This window comes from Aquila chrysaetos, chromosome 12, assembly GCF_900496995.4.
Source record: "Aquila chrysaetos chrysaetos chromosome 12, bAquChr1.4, whole genome shotgun sequence".
Taxonomy (NCBI): domain Eukaryota; kingdom Metazoa; phylum Chordata; class Aves; order Accipitriformes; family Accipitridae; genus Aquila; species Aquila chrysaetos.
In genome coordinates this window covers 24,374,515-24,398,301 of record NC_044015.1, presented here as the reverse complement: position 1 = coordinate 24,398,301, position 23,787 = coordinate 24,374,515, and the positions used below count along the sequence as shown (strand labels likewise).

Genomic DNA, 23,787 nt, shown 5'->3' with positions numbered 1-23,787 from the left:
AACACTTTCATTTCCATGCCTGATTACCTTCTACATCACATAGACAGCTACTTTTTTTTTTTTTTTTTTAAATCCCCATTGGTTTCCCTCAATGTGAACAAATCTTAATTCTCTTTCACTCTAGAACATCAGAAGATTGACTGCACTGACTCTCTTGCCCAGATCACTTTTAGACAGTGGTTGTATGGGCCTGCTACCCAGTATCACAGAGCTCGGCTGCACTTCTCTACCTGACCTCAGAAATGGAGCTTTTGAACAAAGAAATGACTAAAGCTTGTAGAGAGTCATGATGGAATGGCATAGTTTACCTTTAGCTCCCTCCCTCATTTCTTCCTAAAGACCCAGTTCTGCATCCTTCAAACACTCACAGCTACACAATTTAAGCTAAAGGGAATTTTAGGTGCAGTGTCTGGTTTGAGGATACTGTTACCAGTACAGTTACCAATGACCAGCAAAGGCCAATGAAGATCAGAAACAAAAAGGAAGCAATAGGTATCCTAATTTTAGTGCCTTACTACGGTTTTGGATCAAACAATCTTTTATTCTTCAACAGATACAAATCTGGGCACGACTTATCACACATTTTTGTACTACCACACAGCTTAGACTGGTTGGAATTATTATGCTACTCCAACTTTGCTGGATCTCCCTCTCTGCTTTCCTTTTCTTTTTTGTCATGAGGAGACAGCTGAACAAATATTATCTCAGAAATTTACTGTCCTAGCTGGCACCTGACCATTTCCAGGGCTTGTTTATACCTCTCTACTCCATGCTGAGCCTGTGAATGTTCAGTCCTGCATCACCCCAATAAAAGCCGAGCACAAGGGCTTGCAGGAATAGCCGTACCTTCCTTCACTTGCCTACCTTGCCAACACCTTCATACGCCGTGTATGAAAGCAGACAATCAGAGCCACCTACTAACCTACTCAGAGTACAGAGACCATTTCAGAAAATGGTGGGCAGTTGTTCTCATATAAAGAATAGTCCCTCCAAGCTTTTGAAACCCTCACAGGTTTGTTCTGCACATTTCACCTCTCTCACTCTTCACCCCTCAACCCACTTATTTTCTTTCTGCAGTTTCACTTCTTTGTCCACTGTGCAATCCGCGGCTTTGTAAAAGGACACCAAAGCTAAAGGAAGCAATGTGAACGGTAAATAGTCCGCAAGCACAGGAACACACAAGCACTGCACAGGGGTTGATGTTAAGGACAGACTGCAAACAGGAGTGAAACACAGCCTGGAAGGAAAGCATTGCACATGTATTATGTGCCATTACTTTACCTAAACTATTCCCATTTTACTTGGTTTTGTGTCCATCCACTTTCAGAGTTTCAAGAACACAGCAAGCTGGGAGATGAGCTAGATGACCTAAAAAGTCTTTTTCATTTTTTGTCTATGAACTTAGACCGTAATAACTCACAGTCCTGGGTTTGAGGCAGCTTAGCACTAACCTTTCCCTCTCAGTTTGCCAATCCCCTCAAGACAATTCTGATTCGTACTGAGGGCAAGAAGTTAGGAAAATTGAAGTGCATGGAACTGCTTCAACTAATAAAAAGAACATTGTGAAACATTACCTAATTGTTTAGTAATGTTTTTATGCATTGTCTAAATTTGGGCTTGGAAAGGCCTTCAGCTTAACAGAGATATGAACAGATCCTAAATGCTGGATGTACAGGCTTTTTAATGACATGGGGGTGCTTAGCTCCCTCCCACACCCCCTCTAAATAAAGGAGAACAAACACACATTCAGAAAATTAAGCATCTATATAAATGAAGCAGTACAGCAAAGAGTTACTCACAAATCCTAACATAAATACACAAAGTCTGACATTTCCATATATAGTATTACTTTCTCTTTTTGTTAATCTAAATAAAATGTTACCTTCTGCCACTCATTACAGAAAGAATTTTCACTTATACTTTTTACTTATACTTTCAATAATTAATAAAGAAGAACTTTAAAAAGATTAGCAGCCTTACTTTTCTATACTCAAGTGCAGCACTGCAGACATTTAAAAATACTCTAGAATTCCTCTTCCCGAAAATTCATCATCCATAAAGAGGTGATGGATATGAAATATGGTACTTTGGCTATCGTGAACTAATACATAATCCTCTATCCCGTGAAAGTAGACCCATTTAGTGAATTTTATATAATAACCCAGAATGAAAATTTCAAGTCAAGCATTGTTTTTTGCCCTTCTCCTTATAAATGTGGTAATCCTCAGCAACTAACCTTGACCTTTCTCTTGAAGGACTGATTATTTAGGACCTACAAAATGACCACAACATCCTTTCCTGTCCATAAGATAAAGATATGTCAGGGATCAAAAGGGAATGTCATCATCCACCCTAGGTAATTTTTCCATTCAGTTTTCTGAGTAACACCATATTTTATTTCCTTTTATTTACCTCACTCTCAAAATCTAGCATGAAATCCTGCCTACCGATCTGTCCTCTTCGAAGATGTAGACCAAGCAGCCTTTGGATCCTGTCAGAATTGTCCTTGCACACATTAAAAGGAGAAAGCTACTAAGCAAAGTAAAATTTTTACACATACATTTTCAAACTCCAGCTATCTGTATCTGAGTTACTGCAAAACTGTTAATCAGGAGGCCACTGGGTGGTCCTGAGCAAACATTCAGCTCAACTGTACAGTGTGCTCCTAAGTGATCACTTAAGACAGAAATAGGCCACACATTTATAGGCTGCAAGATCAGTCCAATTTTATTTATTTATTTATTTCAGAGCAAGGGAAAACACATTTTCTTAGTAGAAATGGTGTTGAGCCACAAAGCCTGTACCAAAAATCATTCTGAATCAGAACATCCAATTATGCATAAATATAGTTTCAGAAGTTTAGCTTTAGAGATCCTGGTTTTAATTTTTTAAAACTTACTACTTGTGGTCTGAGGAGAGGTGAGGTCAATTTGACCAAACACTTGCTGAGGACAGAAGTACTGGCAGGGAAGAGGGCTAGAGACTACTACAACCACAAGTGGAAGGAGTAAAAAAAGTTTCCACTTCTAAAGGGAGGTGGGTGTGTGCCGCCTATCTATGATTATCCTTTCTGCACTCACAGGCATCTTTCCAACTTCTGAGATGAACCTGCAGATCCACTCACCAAAGTAACAGCAAAAAGGGAGATGAACATCCAACTCGGTGTTTAGGGTACTTCAACAGAAGTAAAAAATACATAGACCCTAAATCCTTGCACTAACCACCTGGCTTCTGTGATATTAGTTTAGTAGCCCACATATCAAAAGTTAATGAGAAAAAAATATATAGTTTCTGTATTTACTGCAGTAATAATTAAAAAAAAAGCAGCTAAGAGAGAAAACATTCAGAAATCAATATGGTCTAGCACTATATCACATTTAAATGGATTCTGTATTGTTGCAGTATGATACATCTTGAAAATTAAAGGTGCCTTAACTTACAATCACTTCCAGCTTTCCCTGGACATCATGCGACTTGATAACCCAATTGACAGACTTTTTACACTTGAGGATAAGTACGACGTCTCTGACAAGTTTGGCGCCTGGTTGAGATGGTTTAATGTCAACGATTATATCCACCTGGAAAACACTGTATGTGGAAAATAGAGAGAAAGTTAGGCCAGAATGCCAGAAATTTTCAGCTATCAACCTTCTTCCAATCCATCATGTTTCCACTGTCTGGCCAGCTGATTAAAATGCTGGAGATTATCCCAGGCAACACAACATGTGCAAACCAGATTGTTATTCCACATATGCTTAAATGATTTTGCATAACAATAGAAACAAGTACTTTTTAGACAAATAATATTTTTGTCTCTTGTTTACAAGGAGTGTGCTACTCATTTCAGCTATTATTTAGAGCAGGTTAGTTATTTGACTAGCAGCTTACTTTATAAAGTAAATATTGTTTTCTTATTTCACTGCAACAGCGCCTAAATATAGCTGTTTCAGTTTCCTCTGGCTGTAACTGTATTAAAGCTCAAAATAATACCTTAAAAAAAGCAAAAAGAGAAATTAAGCAGGTTAATACCAAAAAAAATGCACAAATACTATATTGGGGAGCGTCTCTGCCTAGGCAGTGAAATTGTGGAAATTACTTTGCTTAGGATCTTATGTGTGTTGAGGAATTAAGCCATGTATTCAGTTTCCAATACTTCTGGATATATACTTACTTTAAAAAGAAAAGAAAACAGATGTCCAGCCTACTACTTGCTGGAAAATAGATGAACACTATCCAGATTTTCAAGACCTCAGTAAAATAAGTAGACCAAATGGGTTTGTACCCATCAATAACATCTCGTCATGCAAAATACTAACTCAACAGAAAAACCTTTACTTCCAGATCATCTTATGGGACCATATGTCATAAGAAAGTGCTCATCCCCAAGTAACAGGTTTCAGCTAATATTCTGCACTGAGACTTAGTGCATCTTGGGACCTTTCTTTCACCTCCTGCAGTTTTACACATGCCCAGCTCACCTTCTGTATGTTTCTTCATGTATATGAACTTTGTAAAGATAGCTGTGGATAATGCATAAAACTAAGAACGAAGCAAGAGGAATTTAACTTTTTTTTACTTTTAATAACAAAACATTTAAACATTTTGCAGTGTTACTATCTGAAAAACAAATTCCTATCATACTATCAGCCAAAGCCAAAAGCCCAGAGGGCTTGGAGACAGGGCTGTCGTTGCGTAACACTGCAAGGGACTTAAAACAATGTTGATGCTATAGAATAGCTCTGTTCAGGATGGGGCTGCAACTCACACCACACAGAGGCAGATCATTTGGGCTTACCTACTCCACTTCCGCTACATCTCAGCACTTTCTTACTCTTCCAAGGTTTCTAGGCAAGAATATTCTCAGGCTGTCAGTTCACCATCTTTCAACGAGATAATTACCCTTCTTGCAAAGACCCCTCTTCCCACCTCTACCTCCCTGTGTGATTTCCTCATTAGGGATGGGATGCACTCAAATCTAGTGTTTGCAGTATGTAGACAGGATTTTAATTCTACCTTATCTCTGATGAAATTGTACTTTTCTTCTTGCAAAAGGGAAAACCATCTAAGTTTCACAGGAAATTTCTGTTCAGCACTTATGAAGAGCTTTTCCAGGTGTGACTATCTGAAACAAACCCCATCCATGTGCTCCCACTAAGACCTAGGAGAGACCACCAAAGGATGAATGTTTTAAACGTCTTACCTCCCAAACTATCCCTTAAAGTCAACTGGAAACTTGACAGACAATATTGTTATGATTCTGCAGACCAACTGTGGAACAATTACCATGGACCGCAGATCACTTGCGACCTCTGAACCACTGTTGGGGAGCCACTGCCCTAGGCCTTGCTGCCAGTGATCCCTACCTGTGACAGGTCAAGATATTATTCACTTTATTCACCTTATGCTTGGAAAAATTTGATTGATTGAGCAAGAAGGGGGGCAGGACGTAGTCCATAAAAACTGCACTTTACAGTCTTGTCCAGAAAAATCCTGGGATCGTGAAGCAGAATCCAAAATCTTTACATACTGAAGAACTAATTTCTATTTAAGGCAAAGTACTAAGGTCCAAGCTCTTCCTGTAAGGATGAAATGGCTACTTTCAGTTGATTTTCAACAGACAGGTGAAATCTTTAGCTGTGATTTCAAACAGATTTAGTCTATTTAGACAATACTTTACCTGTATGGATTGGAATTTGGAGTGATTAGTTCAATGATATGAACTTCTCTTTCTTGGACTAAGTTAGACATAAGGCAACCCTCTGCTGTTTTTGGTTGTAGGTATCCCGCAAGGTAGTTTAAAGAGAGAAAATTCTTTTCTATGTTGCACGAGGGAGGAAAAACTTGATCTGGAGGGGGGAAAAAAAAGAAAGCGTATGCACCTTTATACATAGATATCAGCTTACGTGCATATATGTACTGCATCTACTTCAGTGCGGCACTATATTTTGTGACATAGGTCTTTAGGCTAAAAGGTATATCTATCATCTATCATAAGCACTTACGATAAAACATAATATTGAAAGGGAGATCACTGTTGCAACAACACAGCGCATCTCTGATGTAAAATATATACTTCTAAACTAAAGAGTTTCTATTTACAGATTTAAATATTTAATGAAAGAAAATCCCTACAAAGAGAAATCTCAAAACAATACTGAAGCAAAATACGGGAGTATTTTTCAGAGTGAATAAAATACATTTATTTTGTTCCTTGCACCTTTAAAAAAAAGCTTTCTTTTGAAATTAATTCATAGAAAAGTTTTATGATCAATTCCTTCTCCCTTTAGAAAATGTTCTATTCTTGTTATTACAAACTTACCATATTTAAAAGATCACAGAAAGTATTTTCCCTTTCCTTACTCAATATATTTTCCTATATATTGTATAGTCAGAGTCAGTGTTGTCTAGAAATACTGCAGTTCTCTTGTGCATGGAAAATTGAATATAGCAAGAAAAGGATGAAATCAGTTGTTGATATTAAGGAAGTCTGACCATAATATCCATAGGTGAAATTAAGAAATTCTAGAGTAGATATTCAATCTCTCTTTTGGTTTTAACTGCCTAGCTGATCACGACCGTTAACCATTGTACAATGCAACACGTAAAAAATAGTCACTTAGTATGAAGTTCTCATGCACAGCCTACATTGGTGTACGCCAAGAAGCAGTATTTCCATTGAAAAAATAGGAATACTTTGTATTTCTGAGATAGCTTTACATATGAATTTTCAATACACAGAAAGACTAATTATCATGTTTAAAGTCACAAAGTCCTGTAAGAATGCAATTCCAAATGGCTGGCTCTTCGACCTTTGCTTCACAAAGAAGGCTTTCCTATTAAGGTCAGTAGCAAGATAGAAAAAAGAAAAAAATAAAATATAATGCATTATGCATGCAAAACTGGACAAACTCTTAAAAGCTGAGCTGAGACCACTGTTAGCATTTGCTCCCTAAACGAGACCTGAAATGTCACCCCTGAAGCACATTTGTGTGCGTGGTACACAACTTTGCAGGGAGACCAGAGACTCCTGTGACCCCAGCCACTGCAGAAATAATTAGGGGAGTTTCTTCTCCTGATCTTACACAAAGTAGTCTTTGAATATTAACCTTGCTGTCTTCCCTACAGAATCTATGAAAGCTGTATGAGGCTGTAACTATTCATACTGCCCAACCAAAGCACTCCTCTAACATCTGGTATGTGCCCTGCCAGATTAGCCTTGAATGCAGCTGCAGTTCTGCCAGCTCCTCCCACAACAGCACAGCATGGAAAATGATCCCAAATGGTCTACACTGAGCTTGAATTTATATATATACATACACACGCACACAGACGGAGATACTAGGTATTTGTTTCTCAGCTGCCGTACAACACAATTCAAGCCATAAAATAACAACCTCTGAGTAGTTTGTGGATAATTACCACACGTGCTATCGTTTGCCATTGCAAAGAACTTGGTTCGTGCTCCTGGCACTTCCATTAAACGTCTCTGGAGCTCTCAAGAACTGCTGCTCTTGCCGCCACCAGCACGGAGGCTCCCCAGCCCGGGCCTCCGCTCGATAGCACGCTCTTCCTCTGCAGCAAATTTTAACTCTGTCACTGGCTGCTTGACTTACCCACTTACTTCCCCCCTTCACCAAAATGTATTTACTCTCACACGTACCAGTTACCAAGATCCAGCGTGGAAGAGAAAAGAAAAGGGGATCCATTTCATCTTTCTTTGGTCACTATACTTCTTTTTTAGTTTCAGGGCTGTCTACTTACTTTGGAAAAGGACTGCAGGTGTCTGCAATCAATTAAAAACCTTACTAAACCAGCCAGCAAACAGTCCATTTATGGACCCTGCGCCTCTAATCTCCACAGACTCCCAATATGGAACCAGACATGAGGTTCACCTGTAATACCCTCAGCAGGGGGTCTCCAGCCAGCAGGCCCGGGTGCCGTGGGAAGGCCCACGGTGGAGCTCTGTGCAGCAGCCTGCAGCCGCCTTCCCCTCCGGCGGTGCCAGGCTGCTCGGAGGAAGATGGAGGATTGCACACTGGGATCTGTAGCTTCTGTGGGCAGCACCTCCATTTTACAGACAAGGACAGCCACTGTCTGCTCTATTCTACACAAATTAGGTGTCATCCGCAGGTTCTTAGCTAAATTGGATATCAGTTGAATATCCCAGCTTAAAACCATGAGGAGGTTTTTGTGAAAATGAGCACTGTTAATCAGGTGTCACTCTCCAAGACAGGCGCCCTGGGCAGCAGCAGTTTCACTCAGCAATAAAAATCTCATCCAAGCAGAGCTTGCCTTTCAAAGTCTGAGCTGGGGATAAGCGAGGCATTTGGTATTTTCCTCAGCCACTCTGATGGCAGGGGTTTTTCGTGCGTATTTTGCAGTTTACTAGCCCTTAGCACGACGGAAATCAGAACCTTGACTGACATTTAATGGCAGGGTATAAATGGGAGCAAGGAAGGGGCTGCAGTGGTCTTTGGAGGGAGGGTGGAAACTCTCGGCGGTACTCACACCCCAGCAGAACACACAGCTAAAGCCTGACACAATGCAATCACCTACACGTATTAAACCAAGCAAGTACAGCATGCTGGATATGCGTGCTAGTGTGTACAGGCTACAAATTTGAGTCAGGGTTAAAGCTTCAGCTTCTGCCAGGACAGGAGCACAGTGTTACCATCTGTAAATAGACTGTACATTTTCCAGTCTAGTTATTGTTAGGGCTGACTGGTGGGTTTTTTTCTTATTTAGCTAAGAAATGTGTTGAAATTAGGCTCCTTCCAGGCTAGCACATCCACCCTGGATTTACACTGGTGGTACTGGATGTGTTAGGTAACATTTAGCTAACTAGTAAGTCTTCCTGACTTGTACAATCATATCTTACTGAAGCATGAGAAATTAAACTTACTTCTGCTGAACAATGCGTACCAAGATCATTTTCACCACGAGCAGTCCTGCTTTCTAGAATCTGACAGCAATTATCACAGCAATCACTTTGCCATCTCCTTCACTACACAAATCAAAGCAAGAACAAGGACCCCACTTCTTGTGCCCCCTTCATCCAAACCCTCATTCTGGCCCCTTTAAGTTCTCACTGTGCTCACCATCCCTGCAATATTTTATCAGCCACTCTTTTGAATCAACAGGATTCAGATGCACTTGGCCTTGACCCAGTCTGCTAGCTCGCTCAGCTGCCTTTCATTTGCAGCTTCAAAAGTGATTTCAGAGACCCATGGCGTCACAAGCAGTTTTATTCTATGAAAGATCACCCTTCTCCAGATCTTTTTGTCCTCTGGCTTGCATATTCTGTTTGCTGTATTCAGCTACAGCCTCCATTTCTAAAATGTTACATCTTCCATTTTCAGATTTTTCTAACATGAGTGAAGCTGAAATGTAGACAATTACAGGAATACTGCCTTTAAATTCTGTATTGGTCATGTAGCAAGGAACTACATCATATGACCACCTATAGTTTATGAGTAATATAAGCTGTGATTCAGAATGGCAGCTGAGGATACCTGACAAAAGCACTTGAGAAGTGTGAGTTTTGTATGAAAAGCCTGAAACATCCATCAGCATACACTGTGGTTTGTGGAATCCACTGATTCCATCATTCACTCTGCAGAGCAGCAGTCCAGTTCCGCGTCCACGTGATTTCCATAGAACTCCTCACACAACTGCTGCAGTTCAAGAACTGACCCTCTCCCCACCCCAAACACATGCATAACCCCCACACATACATGCATATTCATTCTTCTGCCAAGAATTTAAATCAAAATCAAATATGGTTACAGCTGAGCTAGTTTGTAGGAGCCTTCTCAGAAACTGTCTATTTTGGTTGCCTGCCAAGTTCCATTTTGTGTACTTACTCCTAATAAAATTGTGTTTTAACACATTCTAAAGATGATGCAAAGCTCTCCTATTTAGCTGCCTAGTTTGACTGGAGACGTGCAAATCAACAAACAAAATTTTATCTGTTTTTTGACGTATCTAATTAAACATTCATCTCTGCAATGCAGAGACCACTACTCCCATGTATACGTTCCAAGTGCACTTTAATAAGCTAATAAATATATTTCTGAATGATTTCCTGGCATTAAAATCCAAGACTGGTGCCAAGTAGAACAAAAATCATGCAGGGGAATCCTGTACAAATTTGGCAGGATTTGGATAAAACCAACACAGGCATGTTCTGATTTTGGGGGGCAAGCCTCATGCTTCAGGAAATCAAATGATCAGATACAGGTGGTTAGGAAAGAATGTTTTCTCCACAGAAGGTTTTTGGGTTTTTTTTTGTAGCCAACTAGTTCAGCTATGCAGGAGTTTCTCTAGAAATATTGCTGAAGTACTACTAAATTAGGCTGCCGGTGCTTGTAAATGCTGACCTCACCAGTACTCATTGGATGTTTTATTGATTTCTACTTTTCCCATCACTGAACTTCTCGAGAGACAATAATTAGTTTCAAAATATCTGGACCACTAGCTGCAATGCAAATCAGTTCCAGTTCACTTTTCCCAGCCTTTATTCTTGCTGCTTTTGGTTTAGCCTAAACCTGGATGTTTGCTTTAGCCTGAACTTGGATGACATCTTCAGAGAATGAAAAGAAGAGTGAATTGCAGGCCATTAGGTAAAGAACACTGACATCTTAAAACATCCCATACCTGCAAAAAAGAAAATTTCACCCCCAATCATCCTGCACAATAAAGGAAAGTCTGCTCTCCCTGCAAAGTTCCTTTTACTAACCATGTATTATCCAGAAAACAAACTTGAATAGAGAGGAGTAGGGCATAAACCCTCCTCAACTGACTGCCTTGCTCCAAGAACGTAGTGAACAGTTGTGGCTCTTGTGTTATCCACATTTTATGACCAGCTCAGGTGGAACTCCCCTGCAGAAGACATGCTATGTGACCAGCAGCCAGCTGAGGGAAAGCATGAGCCAGAAGGTGCTGCAGAGGCTCATATTGTTAAGTTGTTCCAACACTGCTCAGCTACAGCTCAAACCCTACCCTAATATGGGCCTGTGAAAGCCCTGAGGAGCTCGAGTCCTCTCCCACCTGCCTTAGGCCACCTGATGAATTTGGCATGTGGCTCACAGGGACAGGAAATCTTTCTCCTCTGGACAAAAATACACAAGGACATGAGACTGAGGCAACTTATCTTGGTGAGGAAAGCAATAATTCTTTGCCAAAAGTGGTCTGGATCCTTATAGAAGCAAAAAAAAAGCCTGAAAAAAATGTAACTCAGGTCTTTCTAGAAATTATCCCCTACCTCAGGTTCTCCACTTCAGTCCTTTAGATGAAGACACCCAAACAATCACCATGAGTTGTTTATTCCTTTTAAAAGGTGAAGCTTTGACTCCTGTAAGATTCTGGCCAACTGCATCGACATTTATGAGCATAAAATTATGGCACCAAAATCCATTAGAAGTTGCCTAAATCCAAGGTCTGGTCTTTAGACTTGCTCTTATTTCTCTGCCTTCCTGTTTCATATCACATCTCTTGGAAAACGAGAGGTATGTTTAAAGATTAAAATAAAAAATGTGAAATAATACTACAGCAAGATTTATTCTCAATATCTAGAAGTGTCTATCAATTCTGTTGGTTTTGTTTTGGTTTACCTTACCTTCTCCTACTTTAATGTAGATGTTTCTTGATATTTTGAGTTCAGTGAAAGATGTTACTGCTCCATATTCCTTCTGGGCCCACTGTAGCAGGTGTTCATTTTTCTCAGGAAAAAGCTTTTCTTCTGTTTCTGCTGACAAGGAGAAATTTCCCTTCTCAAACTGAACAACAGAACCTAAAGACACCTGATGGGAATAAAAACGTATTTTTAATGTGGTACATTTACCCGCACAGACAGGTAGCATGTTTAAGCAATGTAATCTGTCACACCCAAATGCATTCACTGAAGGTGATTACAGCTTATTTCCAACAATGCCTAAACTTCATGTGTTTTAACATTTGCGCAATGATTCCTTTTTCAGAGATGTTTTTAAAAAACGAAGCAACCATCAATCTGCCTGGGGTGCATGTGGCAGCTGACTAACAGAGGGCTCTGAGCCACTCTCCGAAGTTGTACTGCCGCAGAAGCGGTATGACAGTGCCGCAAGGGGACCTGAACTGTGGGGACAAGGGGAGGGCTGGAAGACAAGAGGAAAACTAAGACAGGAGAGAGTAAGAAGAAGATGGTCTGAGGAACTGAAGGGAGAGAAGGATGTGAAGCTCCATAAGACTGGGAACTACTGAAGTAACTCCCAAATCAGAAAGAACATGAGTCCAAGCTCAGTGACAGAAAAAGGCCAAAAGAGAAACACAGAGTAAGGAAAGAGAAAGGCTAAGAGAATGGGAGGACATTTACTGTTGCTTTATCTACAGGAAGCAAGGAAATGCATTAGTCTAACACATAAAGCAGATGAGTCACACATCTTTAGATAAATCCTTATAAATAGGTTATGTTAACTCAGGTCTTGACTGGAAAAACTAAAACATTGTTTAAAACAGTCAAAATGGAAAAACAGTAAGTAGAAGTGTAACAGGTTCTGCATGAAAGCCTAAGATTTTCAAATATAACTTCATTGGAGTGGCAGTAGCATCACTCAAGAAAAGGCGGCAGCACAGGGTCACTCTCAGACTGGGACCTGCTTCAACTTGCACTGCTCTTGAGAGATAAACAAGTAATTCCAGATTTACTGCAAAGCAAGATCATCCCAACAGCAACCTTTTGGCTCTCCTGTCCCTGCAGAGGGACGTGGCCAACACTTCCAGAACATTTGTCAGCTCTCAAGAGGTCCCTATAGCAAGTGGTGAAAGAGCAGCATTCCTTCATCTGCACAACGTCAGGAGCCATCATCCATCCATACACTTCATTGTCTCTTCCTTCAAGGTACCTGCGGTCTGGGGCCTGCATGCCCTACCCAGGCTGGTCCTTCCATGAACGCTGTCACTAAGATCTAAAACATCAAGTCAAGAATAACACCTGCTTCACTGAGAAAGCACAGCAAGATGAATAAGCTTTCAGGTTTGAAAGCACCAGTGAAGATTTCTTTGGACATATTCCTTGTAGTGGTGTGTAAGCAGTGATTGCCCAGATATAATACAGCCCCTACTTCCAAACTGCTGCAGTAGACAAGAAGGCTTCAGGAAAAAGGTACCATTTTATTGTGCTGTCCTCAGAGCAGCCTAGGAAGAAGTCTGAGTAACTCTGCTGCTCTCCTCCCCCTTCCCTTCCCTGTCTTTCTACTAACCCAGATTTCTTTGGTGGAACAAAAGTGTATTTTTTTTTTTCTCCAGCTGAAAATCCAAAACTACTAATGATGATGATTGGAAGAGTGAAAAAATATATCATAACAATTTCTAATCTGTCCTGAGTATTATTTACAAGTTATAGCAGGATAATGGTCATAAGTATCTCTCTAACCTTTTAAACAACAAAATACATCAATAGCAATTATTTAACAGAGATTATGTGAAGTCAGGTTCCAATTACAGAAATTAAGTAACGGCAACCAACTATTATCTTCCCTGGAGCTACTGTTCTCAGCACTATTTCAGGATGTAATATATCAGTTTGTTTAGCACCTACAAATATTTGTCAAAGTAGACACATAAATTACACCCTTTGGCAGACAGAAAGAATTTCAAAGTTCTTCCCTGCGCTTCCAGCTATTATGTTAGCATTTATTATGCACATATCACATACTCTCCTCTAAGAGAAGGCCCATGTAATTCAGCATTCAATTTGACCAGACCTGTCACAAAAACCAGCTTAGGAATCCTTTTGCCAGAATAGTTTTCAAAGTTTAAACTAACATCTGTTTCAATTCTGAATGATCTTCCTTATTTGTTGTTTTTCATATGACTACCATAAAACATTTCCTTTAAATGAAAAAAGTCTTTTTTCAGCGTAACACAGAATACACCATGTTCTCCCAATACTCTCATACTTCTCAAATAAGAAAGCAAACTCTGTCATTAGAGTAAATCCACTGCCCCCAAATCTACAATATTAGGAAAAGAGAGAAACAGAGTTACCTTTAAAACATATTTAGCAAATAGCATTCACTTTGTACTTCCACCACTTAGAAGCAGCTACACCATGGATTGATTTTACGGGGCATCTCTACAATGCTCCTAACACATTAAATTTTATAGTGCACACAGTCTCGTAGGATGACACTGACACAGCACAAGCCAGGTCATGCACAGATCACATACAGAGCACCTCTTAGCAATGTTGCCTTTTTTTATCTGAGACATGGGGGACATCTTTGTAGAGCTCTGGCGTAACTAGAAAAACCTCCCATGCATACAGATTGCAGGATTTAAGGACTTAACCAGTTATTATTTTTCAGGGATATTGAATAGATACTGGCATTCCACTCTCAGGAACAAACCTCCTTAACTACCTCAAAAATACTACAGTTCATCCAAAAAGTACAGTAGTTGCTTTTCATTTAGACTATTTCACAATGTTTCTGGTATTTTTTATGGTCAGTATCAGAGTAAAGTACCAGTGTAACCTTTTAAGACATTTGAGGAAAACGTGAGAGAAGATATTATTCCTCCTAAATATTTACCAAAGAAATGCATTAGCTTGCAATAATGCATTTTCACTGTATTTTTCATCTGAGATTTGAGATATTTGTACGTCTGCTAATGCAACAGCTTTCTTCCTCAGAATACACTTGGTTTTCCATTTATTGCTAATTAAAACTTGAAAGCCTTCTGCATCACCCTGTGGCATGAACAAATGTCTTCCTGACAGACAGATCCTATCAGTGAACCCCAAAGTTACCGTATCCTACTAGGGAGGAACTGACAGACAGAAAACAGAGCAACTAAAAAGTCTGGCACAAGCATCCTCACTAAATGATCATACAGTCAGCATCTTTAAATAAACATGAAGCTTATCATCATTTATTTTTTTAATCACATACTAAAGTCTATTTGAAATGCTGGTTCCACTACCAGGTTTTAGAAAGGAGTGCAGAGTTCTGCTGTGCCTGCTAATGTTGGGATTTTTACTACACGAACCTAAGGCAAGGTTAAGTGAGCCAAGCACGTTATTTTTTCTGGAAAGAATTCAACAGACTCTTCCAAAAAAGGCAACCATCACTGTTTCAACACCTGCCTTGAACATTAACTACTTAGTCTTCAGAACAAACCAAAAGCTGCTCTCTCTAACGTACTTAGGATAAGCCAGAGCATTAAAACCAAAGAATGTTTTAAATAGTTGGGAATATATCAACAATTTTTATCTGAGCACTCATTACACAGCTGACTGGGTGATAAGAAACTGCTGCCACATACCCTTTTATCTCCTTCAGTGGTTACTTTCAGAGATTGCAGAGTGGAAAAAGTGCCCCAGCTCTTTTTCTTCCTGTTGTTGGGAGGACATTAAAAGTGACTGCACCAGAAACATCCTCTGCTGCTGAGTTCACCTACATGCCCTGTCACATTTCTGAGGCTAAAAGCGGAAACTTCCAAGCCTGATGTGGAAAATCAGTTTGCAAGATACTGGCCATGGCCACTAACCACAGCAAGGACTGCAGTTCAAAGGGCTCTTCTGCAGTCAGAGGATCAAGGGCAGTATTTTGAAAATTTGCTACCAAAACCTGAGTATCCTATTGCAGAACAAAACATGTTTAGGAACATATTTTGATTACACACATTACTACCCTGATGACTATTGGGGAAAATAGGGACTGTAATTTTCTTTGCACTATACAGAGGCAAGGAAACATAGGCCCCCCATGCTGGAAAAAAAAAGTCTGCATATGTCCCTTAAGAAAACTTTCCAGTCTTGCAAAAACTGCCCTTGCAAGGCTGCCACAGTAGTTCAGGACATCAGCTACCTGGCAGAAGTGCCAAATAGTGTACGTTACTATTCCCCAGAAGAAAAAAATCTCAGAACCAACCCTGAGTCGTCCCAAATATATACACTGGTAAGCGTGAACACTGCACACGCTCAAAATAGTGTCTTCTGTTTCTTATTTTACCTATTTCCTTCTCTCCTTTTAAATATTTATTACCTTTTTTTTTCTTTGAACCTGATCCAGGGGGAATATTTACTTTGTTCGCTTTATGACATTTTAAGTATTTAACGTAGTTATAATTCAGAACTCCCAAGTAGGAAGCAAGTTCATAATTTAGCAGTGAGAGAGAGGCAGGCACCTTTGAGAGATGACTCAGAACACAAAGTGTCCACAGCTACACAGCATGAACCAATCCCTTCCCTCACAGCAACAGCTACAACACTACCCACCAAGGCCCCTCCAACACAAGTGACCAACAAAGCCACCCATAAAGCCAAGACTGTGGCAAATACACTAGCAGAAGAAAAGCAGCACCCTTCATATTTGTATCTGAGCTATACAGTATCAGACCTGTGGCAGAACATGTAGGAGAGAAGTAAATCTGCTCAGAATAAAATTCAAAAACTTGAACCAACTTTCAGAGCAGCCCACATGGGGTTCAGACTCAGCTGGTGTTTTCTGATAATATACTTTGATGTGCCTTGGCCCCCTTACAGAGGAAAAGTAAAGCCATGGATGGAGAAATACCAGGTATTCAGAAACTCAAAAATATATCCTTTGTTGTTCATAAATCCACATACAACATACAGTAATCATCAAGAGAACAATTCTTTTTGGTAAGTGACTAAGAAACATGCTGCTTTTGGAATGACATGCAACATTCGTGAATCATCTATCAGCTTTGCATAGTTCTTACCAGCCCCAGAGGTGCGATGCTTTCAGGCAGTAGTAAAATTTTCATTTTCCATTTAGTGTTCTCAAGACCACTTACAGTCATCACAAAATTCCACTTCCAGTTTTCACATTTTTGAAAACAAACATGTAAAAGAAGCAGCATTATCTTAATTACATCTTAGATTTTAATTCTACTTCCTAGGAGATGCTCAGTTTGCCAACTACCAAAGATCTTGATAGGAATCAAGGCTGCTCAACACTTTCTCGGGATGAAAACGGAACCTCATGTGATCAGACTCTTGCACATCTTTATGTATCTAGAAAGAAGATCCTGGGATTTTCCATCAAAGCTGAAACTGTGTCAAAGCAAGTGCAACTTTCAAAACCCCCATAGAACAGTTACTAGAATGATAAGAAGGAAACAAACAAATACGTCTAAAGAAGTAATCTACCCACATAGTTTAGGGCTCAGCAGGGGTTTAATTACACACAGGTAATTGTCCACTCGTCTCACATTAATCTAACATCATCTTAATAGACTCAGCATAACACTCATTTGATCTGAGCAAAGTAAGGTAACAGCAGCTTTTCCAGGGATTCTGTTTCAAGTTAAGATTCGATTTAGTGGAAGAAGAAAAGGGAAGAATTAAAACGTATCTGCAACTGCAGCTATAGTTTCCACTGGAATCGATGACTCAGTAACACAACCTGTTGTGATTTATTGTCTCCACGTCACTAACACCTAATGTCTGCCAAAATCCACTGCCTGCTTCTGTAAACTTCCACTAGCTAAACCCCCTGTTTACTGAAGCAAGCAAAGAAGGGAAGGAGCCGCGACCATACAGAAGAGAAAAGACCACCATAAACGCCTGTTCCAGGCCCTTCAGCCTCCTGCAAGATGGGTCTGGGAACACACCTGAACCACTAAATGCCAGAATGTTGTTTCTTTCCTTACTCTTGCAGCCTGGTTTAACTTAAAGCCCAAGTCTTCCTATTTATCAGCCTCCTTTGCTCTGAAAGTGATGGGTCTGGGCTCCTAGAGGGACCATGAGAAGGAGGAACACTCAGCATCAGTGAGCGGCAGCAATGAGAAAGACAAGCATGAGATCCAAGAGGCAGCATCATCCAGATCTGGCCCATCCACACTCCCAACAAAGTTTTGATTGGAGCGGTGACCCATGAAGACAGCCTGCTCTTGAAACAGAAAGAAGCACCAAGCAGTAAAGCCGGAGTTTTGAAAGATGGCTTAAATCACCTGGGACAGAAGAAGATCTAGTATGAACTATGTGATACTCTTAGCAAACCAGGCTCCAAAAAAGTACAGAACTTGAAAGTCCCATGAAAGGAGAAACTAAGGTGCATGGACCTCCCTTGCCTCCTCTGAAATTTACTGGCAAGCTGGTATTTTTGAAATATTTCTGCCCAAACCAAAGTGCTTACAGTGAAAGCAGAGGACACCTATGCATCATAAAATTTCCCTATTTTGGGACATCACTCTACCACATATAGACATTTTTTACCATGCACTGTATATTTGCTTCATGTACTGTATCTTGCTTCCTAAGCCAGAAATATCACTTCTCTTCTGTAACGCCTTCCCGAAGCAAGCTTTGAATGAAAAAAAAACCAAAACCCAAAAAACCCTAGATATTTAAAGATGCCTTACTAGGGTTATTGTACTCTTAAACTCCTTTTACTGAATGTAGACAATGCATCACTTTCAAACATGTATTTAGCACCCTGTCATTTTCTGCCATCCCTACTTCTAACAAAATCCTTCCACTATATCGCCAAGAACACAAGAACAGCCACCATACGTAGCCTGAGGTCCCACTGATATTTCTGGCAGTAAACCAGTTATATAGACTTCAGAAAAGCAAGATTTTGCAGGGGGTTGAATCAGGCCACAAGAAAAAGCCTCCAGGGAAATTTACTATTGTGAACAGCATAATAAGAGTTACTGTTTACTAAACACTACTTTTAATTAGACACTTAATGTTATTTTCACATTCTTTCAAAAGGCAAGGAAATGGTGTGGGGAGGGGAAGGGGGAATATGAACTCTGCCAAGTGGAAAAGGGCAACTACAGGATTATTTCCAGCTCCTGAATAGAAGAACGATGAAGATTTAAAAAAAAAAAACAACAAAAAACATACAACCAAACCCAGGATTCTATAGAAATATAAACGTCCTTTTAAATTCCTCTTCACACTGTTATACAACACTGAAAATCTACTGCTTTTACTTTGAATAGTGAAAGGTCACTATTTATACCAAATTTATCACTAGTCATGCATTTCCTATCCTTCCTCACTCTTCTCTTAGCAGAGCACTCTGTTCACATCTGGGTCTGTTTAACCAGTGATTGGAAATTTAGCCTCCTGATTTCCCGTTAAATACTAGGCACAGGAAAACAAATAGCACTTGTTTTTCAGTGAGTTTTGTCAGTCATCCAAAATCTAGTGCAAACCATAGAACAGCCTGTGGTTTGGTGGCAGAGACCCAAAATATGTGAACCATATTTTCATGAAGTGAAAGGAATAAACCAGCTATTGGCTGAAGTAATAAGAACATGGCTTTCTTCTTCAAAATACAGAAATGACTAATAATTAAACTCTTCATTCTATCACTTTTTCTTCTTTAAAGCTTTTTTCTTGTCAAATCTCAAGCCAAGAGCATGTGATCTGGTTTTGTATTTATCATTACTGCTGTTGCTTCCTCCATTTTACTAATGTAACACATTCAGTCCTGTTAAAGGGGTTCTTGTGAGTAAGGTTATTTGCTTGCATAAGCGCTTTCTCATCCCTAAGTCTTATTCATTCAATCGCCTGAATAACTAACTCAGAGAAAGAGTTAAAGCATCACATCTTAAATAAAATATTATATAAAATCATACATATAGATATTTAAGGGTTTTTTCTGGATATATTCTAACAGTGATTTCTGCCAGGAAATAACAAAGGATTGGGTCCCTTCTTTCATTGATTTAATTCTCACTACTTTCACTTGCCCAGTAAAGACATTCCTAGGCTATAAAGGCAATTGAGAAAGCTACCAAATCTGAAGAAAAAAATCACTTGCTGAGTCGCACCTATAAAACCCTCCTTCTGGGCAGTTTCATAAAACTTCTGGTTTTCTGCCAAGACATGTTCGCAATAAACTGCTTTTAGGGAAGGAGAGAAATAATGACTTGATGGAAAAGGTGGAAATTATTTTGTTATATGAAAACTTAAAAGGTAGGTGGTGGGAGAGGTCTGGTAAGGTTTTTCTGCAAGATTGACCTGCAACAACATCACAGATAAAAGCATTTTCTACAGGTGTTGCCTAGCTTATGTAAAATTGCAATCTGTCATAATCTAACCAGCCTAATCACCAGTGAAGATGTCCTTCAACTTCCTCTCCCACTCCCCCTTTATGATATAATTTTGGCATTTATTTCCTGCTGAGGAAAAAAAAAATATTTAGCACAGATGCTAAGTACTCCCCTTGCTGAACTGAGCAGACCTTCCCACCCATGCACTGCTCTTCTGAGTGATGAGAGGGACTGATGATCCAGCCCAGGAACACCTTAATAGAAAACGCCCATTCCCAAAACGTCGTATTTTTGTGACATGTAAAAATACCCTATCAGACTAATATGACTAGATACACCAGTAATCAAAATAGTGATTTTCAATTACTTAGGTCAGGCAGAGTTCATGCACTAACCCATTTCAGGTATTTTCGGATTGAAATGCCATGATACTTAGGTATATTTATTTTTAACATGATGAGAATGAACTCAAGACTTACTTTACTAAAATCACAATAATCTTCCCAGCACCACCTACTTAAACCATTAAGATATATGTAACGCATGCAGTCTCTAAAAATAACCCTGTATATGCCAAATTTATTGTTATCACCACACTATGGAGTCACCATATATTCGCTTTTCTCTAACACACACACAGAAATTTATGTCAGGTTTTTATCAAGATGCAAAATTTTTTTACTTAAGACTATTCACTAGTGTTCTTTCTGGTTTATAGATGGGGAAAGATGCCCTGAGAAGCAAAATGACAATACAATAAGGCAACAGACTAGTAAAGAACTCCCTTTAGCACCCGTGCCCCATCTCAGATGGCTTCCTCCAAAGTACTGTCATTCCATAAGCATCACTGTGCTTCCACTCAGTGGCATGGGTTTGGAAAAAAGCCTTCAAAACATGACATTAAAAAATTTCTGATGCTAACAGAACACACCCTTTGGTTTGGTTGGGGCATACTATTTGATTTTAATGATAATTTATTCCACTGTGAGGTTTAGCCACCAGTAGACATTTTGTGAAAATGAAACTGTGAGCTGCCTCCATCAAGATAAAGCATGTCACAAGTCACTGTGCTGAGTGAAGCTATGTGCATCACATGATAAAAATAAGTGCAAAACCACATGTATACACCAAATTTACATTTTTATACTGAAAAATGTTTACCAAGAAGGTATTTTATGCTTCCCTCTATACTATAACCATACACCCAAAGACTGGATTTTCTTCCCCATTCATCTTAAATTTCTGCCTAATGGAAGACCAGGCCCAAAGCAAAAATCCAAGCTTGAACTATGTGATAAGAAGTTAAACTCCAGCCCAACTCAGTAGTACTGTCTTTTCCTGGTCTTTTGGATATGTGCTGACACAAGCTTTGAATCTTTTCACCATTTCCTTTAAATAAAGCAATCTGGGGCGGCTTTGCTTTAGTGGAAACTCAAACAATGAATTCACAGAGCAAAGGCAGCAGACCATCTTCCTAATGAGGACACTGAGAACACACAGCCCTAGCTCTACCCTCTGCTCCAATATAAACATCATTTAAGCTCAGTGTGCCCTTAGTTTCTCCACCTAGTACAATGGTACTAACGGCACTTTACAGAGTGCTCTGATTCATTAACTGCTTATATCCTGGAGTTATCTTCTTTGCTAGAAATAACCTTGGATCTTCTAATACAATTAATTTGTAGTTTTTAGTTATGTATTTATTGAAAATACACCTCCCTGTAATAGTTTAAGAACTTTATTATGATGCTTTACAAGGAAAAAATAATAGCTAGTAATAAAAAGAAATAAACGGCTAGGACTTCACTAATGGTTACATGATTTTTAAATACAAACTTTGACCTGGCTCTAGGGGTATTGTCTTTATCAGCAGTAAGTCCCTGAAGTTGCCATTTGAACTTCTCTATGCTACTTACCTTTCTAACTAGGGATCAATCATTGAAACGGTGCAATTCATACTTTACATACAGTATATTAAGAAAATTGTGAATGAATGTATTGCATGAAAAGTCTGAAGGAGAAGCTGGGAAGTCAATGATTATCCTGTCCGAGGCTTCCATAGAGACAGACACAATAGTTATGACACTCCTATGGTATGCGTGACACAGATTTCTGTTTTGAGCATAGAATTCATGGGCATTAAAAAAGGTTTTTTAAATTTGAAATCTTTTATCATTCAAAATACTCTGTTTGCTGGCTTGGCTATATATTTAAGGAGAATGAACAAGACAGAGCTGCAGAAGTACATGGATAAGCCAAGTATTTTCAAACAAGGGCCAAGGAAGCAAGCTCTGTGCTCTGCAGCCCTTGGAGCTGCTATTTACACTCCTAGGCTCAATTCTCTGAAACCTACTGAAGGCTCTGGCAATGACATTCTCTACTACTAGAGTAGAAGCAGCGCATCCATCTGCCCCACAACTCACCTGAAACAAGAGCCCTTGATTCTGCAAAGGGACAGGCTCCTCTAGGCCAGAGGCAGTCCCAGGGACTGCAAACTGGCATGGCCCAACACAGGCAAACAGCTCTGCTGCAAAACTAGAGCCCCCTGATTTCCTTTTGGCATACTGCACTTGCTCACAGGTGCTGCTAGGACTTCCTCAGCATTTCCTGTGTTTTCTGTGCTCTTTTTTTCAGAAAGCTTTTGGGAAAACAATGCATTTGTCCTTGTGAGCAGAGTGGAACTGTGGAACAGCAATGGATGATCACCACAGTTGAAGTTGTTCAGCCTGTAACCTCATGGCCTATCATCCCAAGCCACACTAGCTACTGAGAAACCGGTACATGAAAAGTGGGAAGGCTGATGAGCCCCTGATAAAAGACTGAAGTTAGCTGATGTTTGCAGCAAAAATATTGCCTTCTCTACAGAAGAGAACACAGAGAATGAAATTCTGGAGTGAGAGGGACTGCAGGGACTAAACTGGGAGAGGTAGTGGTGGATCAGTACCCTGGCAGGTTTTGTTCTGCAATTTCATCCTTCAAGCTCTTTACAGAAAAGAAAAATAGAAACCTTAACATGGTGGAAGGAAGAATACACAAATTATATGGCACTTGAAGAGGTCCAAATTGTTATGGAGAGCTATTCAGATGCTTAAACGTGATTAGGGATGGGTCAACATTGAGAGCCAGCTCACTCCTTGCAACGGAAAGGAGAGCTCCCGTATCTGCACAGCTTATGGGGAGCCGTGTTATCCCAGCGCCACAAGTGCGTGCTGGGACGATGGCGTGAGGCACCACAACTTTCAGCCCTTGCCATGACCAGCAGAGCCTGAGAGGCCGGAGCACTGAGAGGAGGTATTTGAGTCCCACCAACAGAGAACCGAACCTGTAGCGTCTACCAGGTACTCCTGCCCCACCTGAGAGACAGCCCACCCCTTCCTGCAGCATCAGTGGCCAGGTTTACTGTGGCAGTTCCTGAAGTCAGACAGCTTCTTGTTTGGCACAAATCATGAATGCTGCTGCTCACATTTTCAAGCCTGTTTTCTGTAACCAGGAGACCCTGAAACAGTTTTCTGAAGCAAACACTTAGCTAATGGTACAGTTTTGGCAGCTGGGGCCTTAGGCACATTCCTATTGTTCCTATGCTTTAATGCAGCCTGCTGAAGCCCTGCTGAGCCAAACCAAGCAAGTGGAGCAGTCTGAACACCGGCGCAGTCTGCTGAGCAGAAATGGATGGCTCTCAGCACAGCACCTCTTTGCTCCCAGAGGCAAGGCGAGAGGAGAGGGAAAATCCTGGAGGGGGAAGAAGAGAAGGGAAGAGATAGCTGATATGAA

At 40.1% G+C, this 23,787-nt stretch overlaps 1 protein-coding gene across 4 annotated transcripts in view; it reads right to left on the bottom strand.

The window, feature by feature from the left end:
• Window positions 1–23,787, bottom strand: part of TGFBR3 (transforming growth factor beta receptor 3) — a 125,382-nt gene that overhangs the window by 26,246 nt on the left and 75,349 nt on the right. For all 4 annotated transcript variants that reach the window (XM_030032390.2, XM_030032393.1, XM_030032392.1 and 1 more), the window contains exons 5-7: window positions 11,618–11,801; window positions 5,678–5,846; window positions 3,441–3,588 (exon numbers count right to left, since the gene is read on the bottom strand). In XM_030032390.2, coding sequence (XP_029888250.1) covers window positions 3,441–3,588; window positions 5,678–5,846; window positions 11,618–11,801 — 501 coding nt within the window. The remainder of the gene's footprint in view (window positions 1–3,440; window positions 3,589–5,677; window positions 5,847–11,617; window positions 11,802–23,787) is intronic.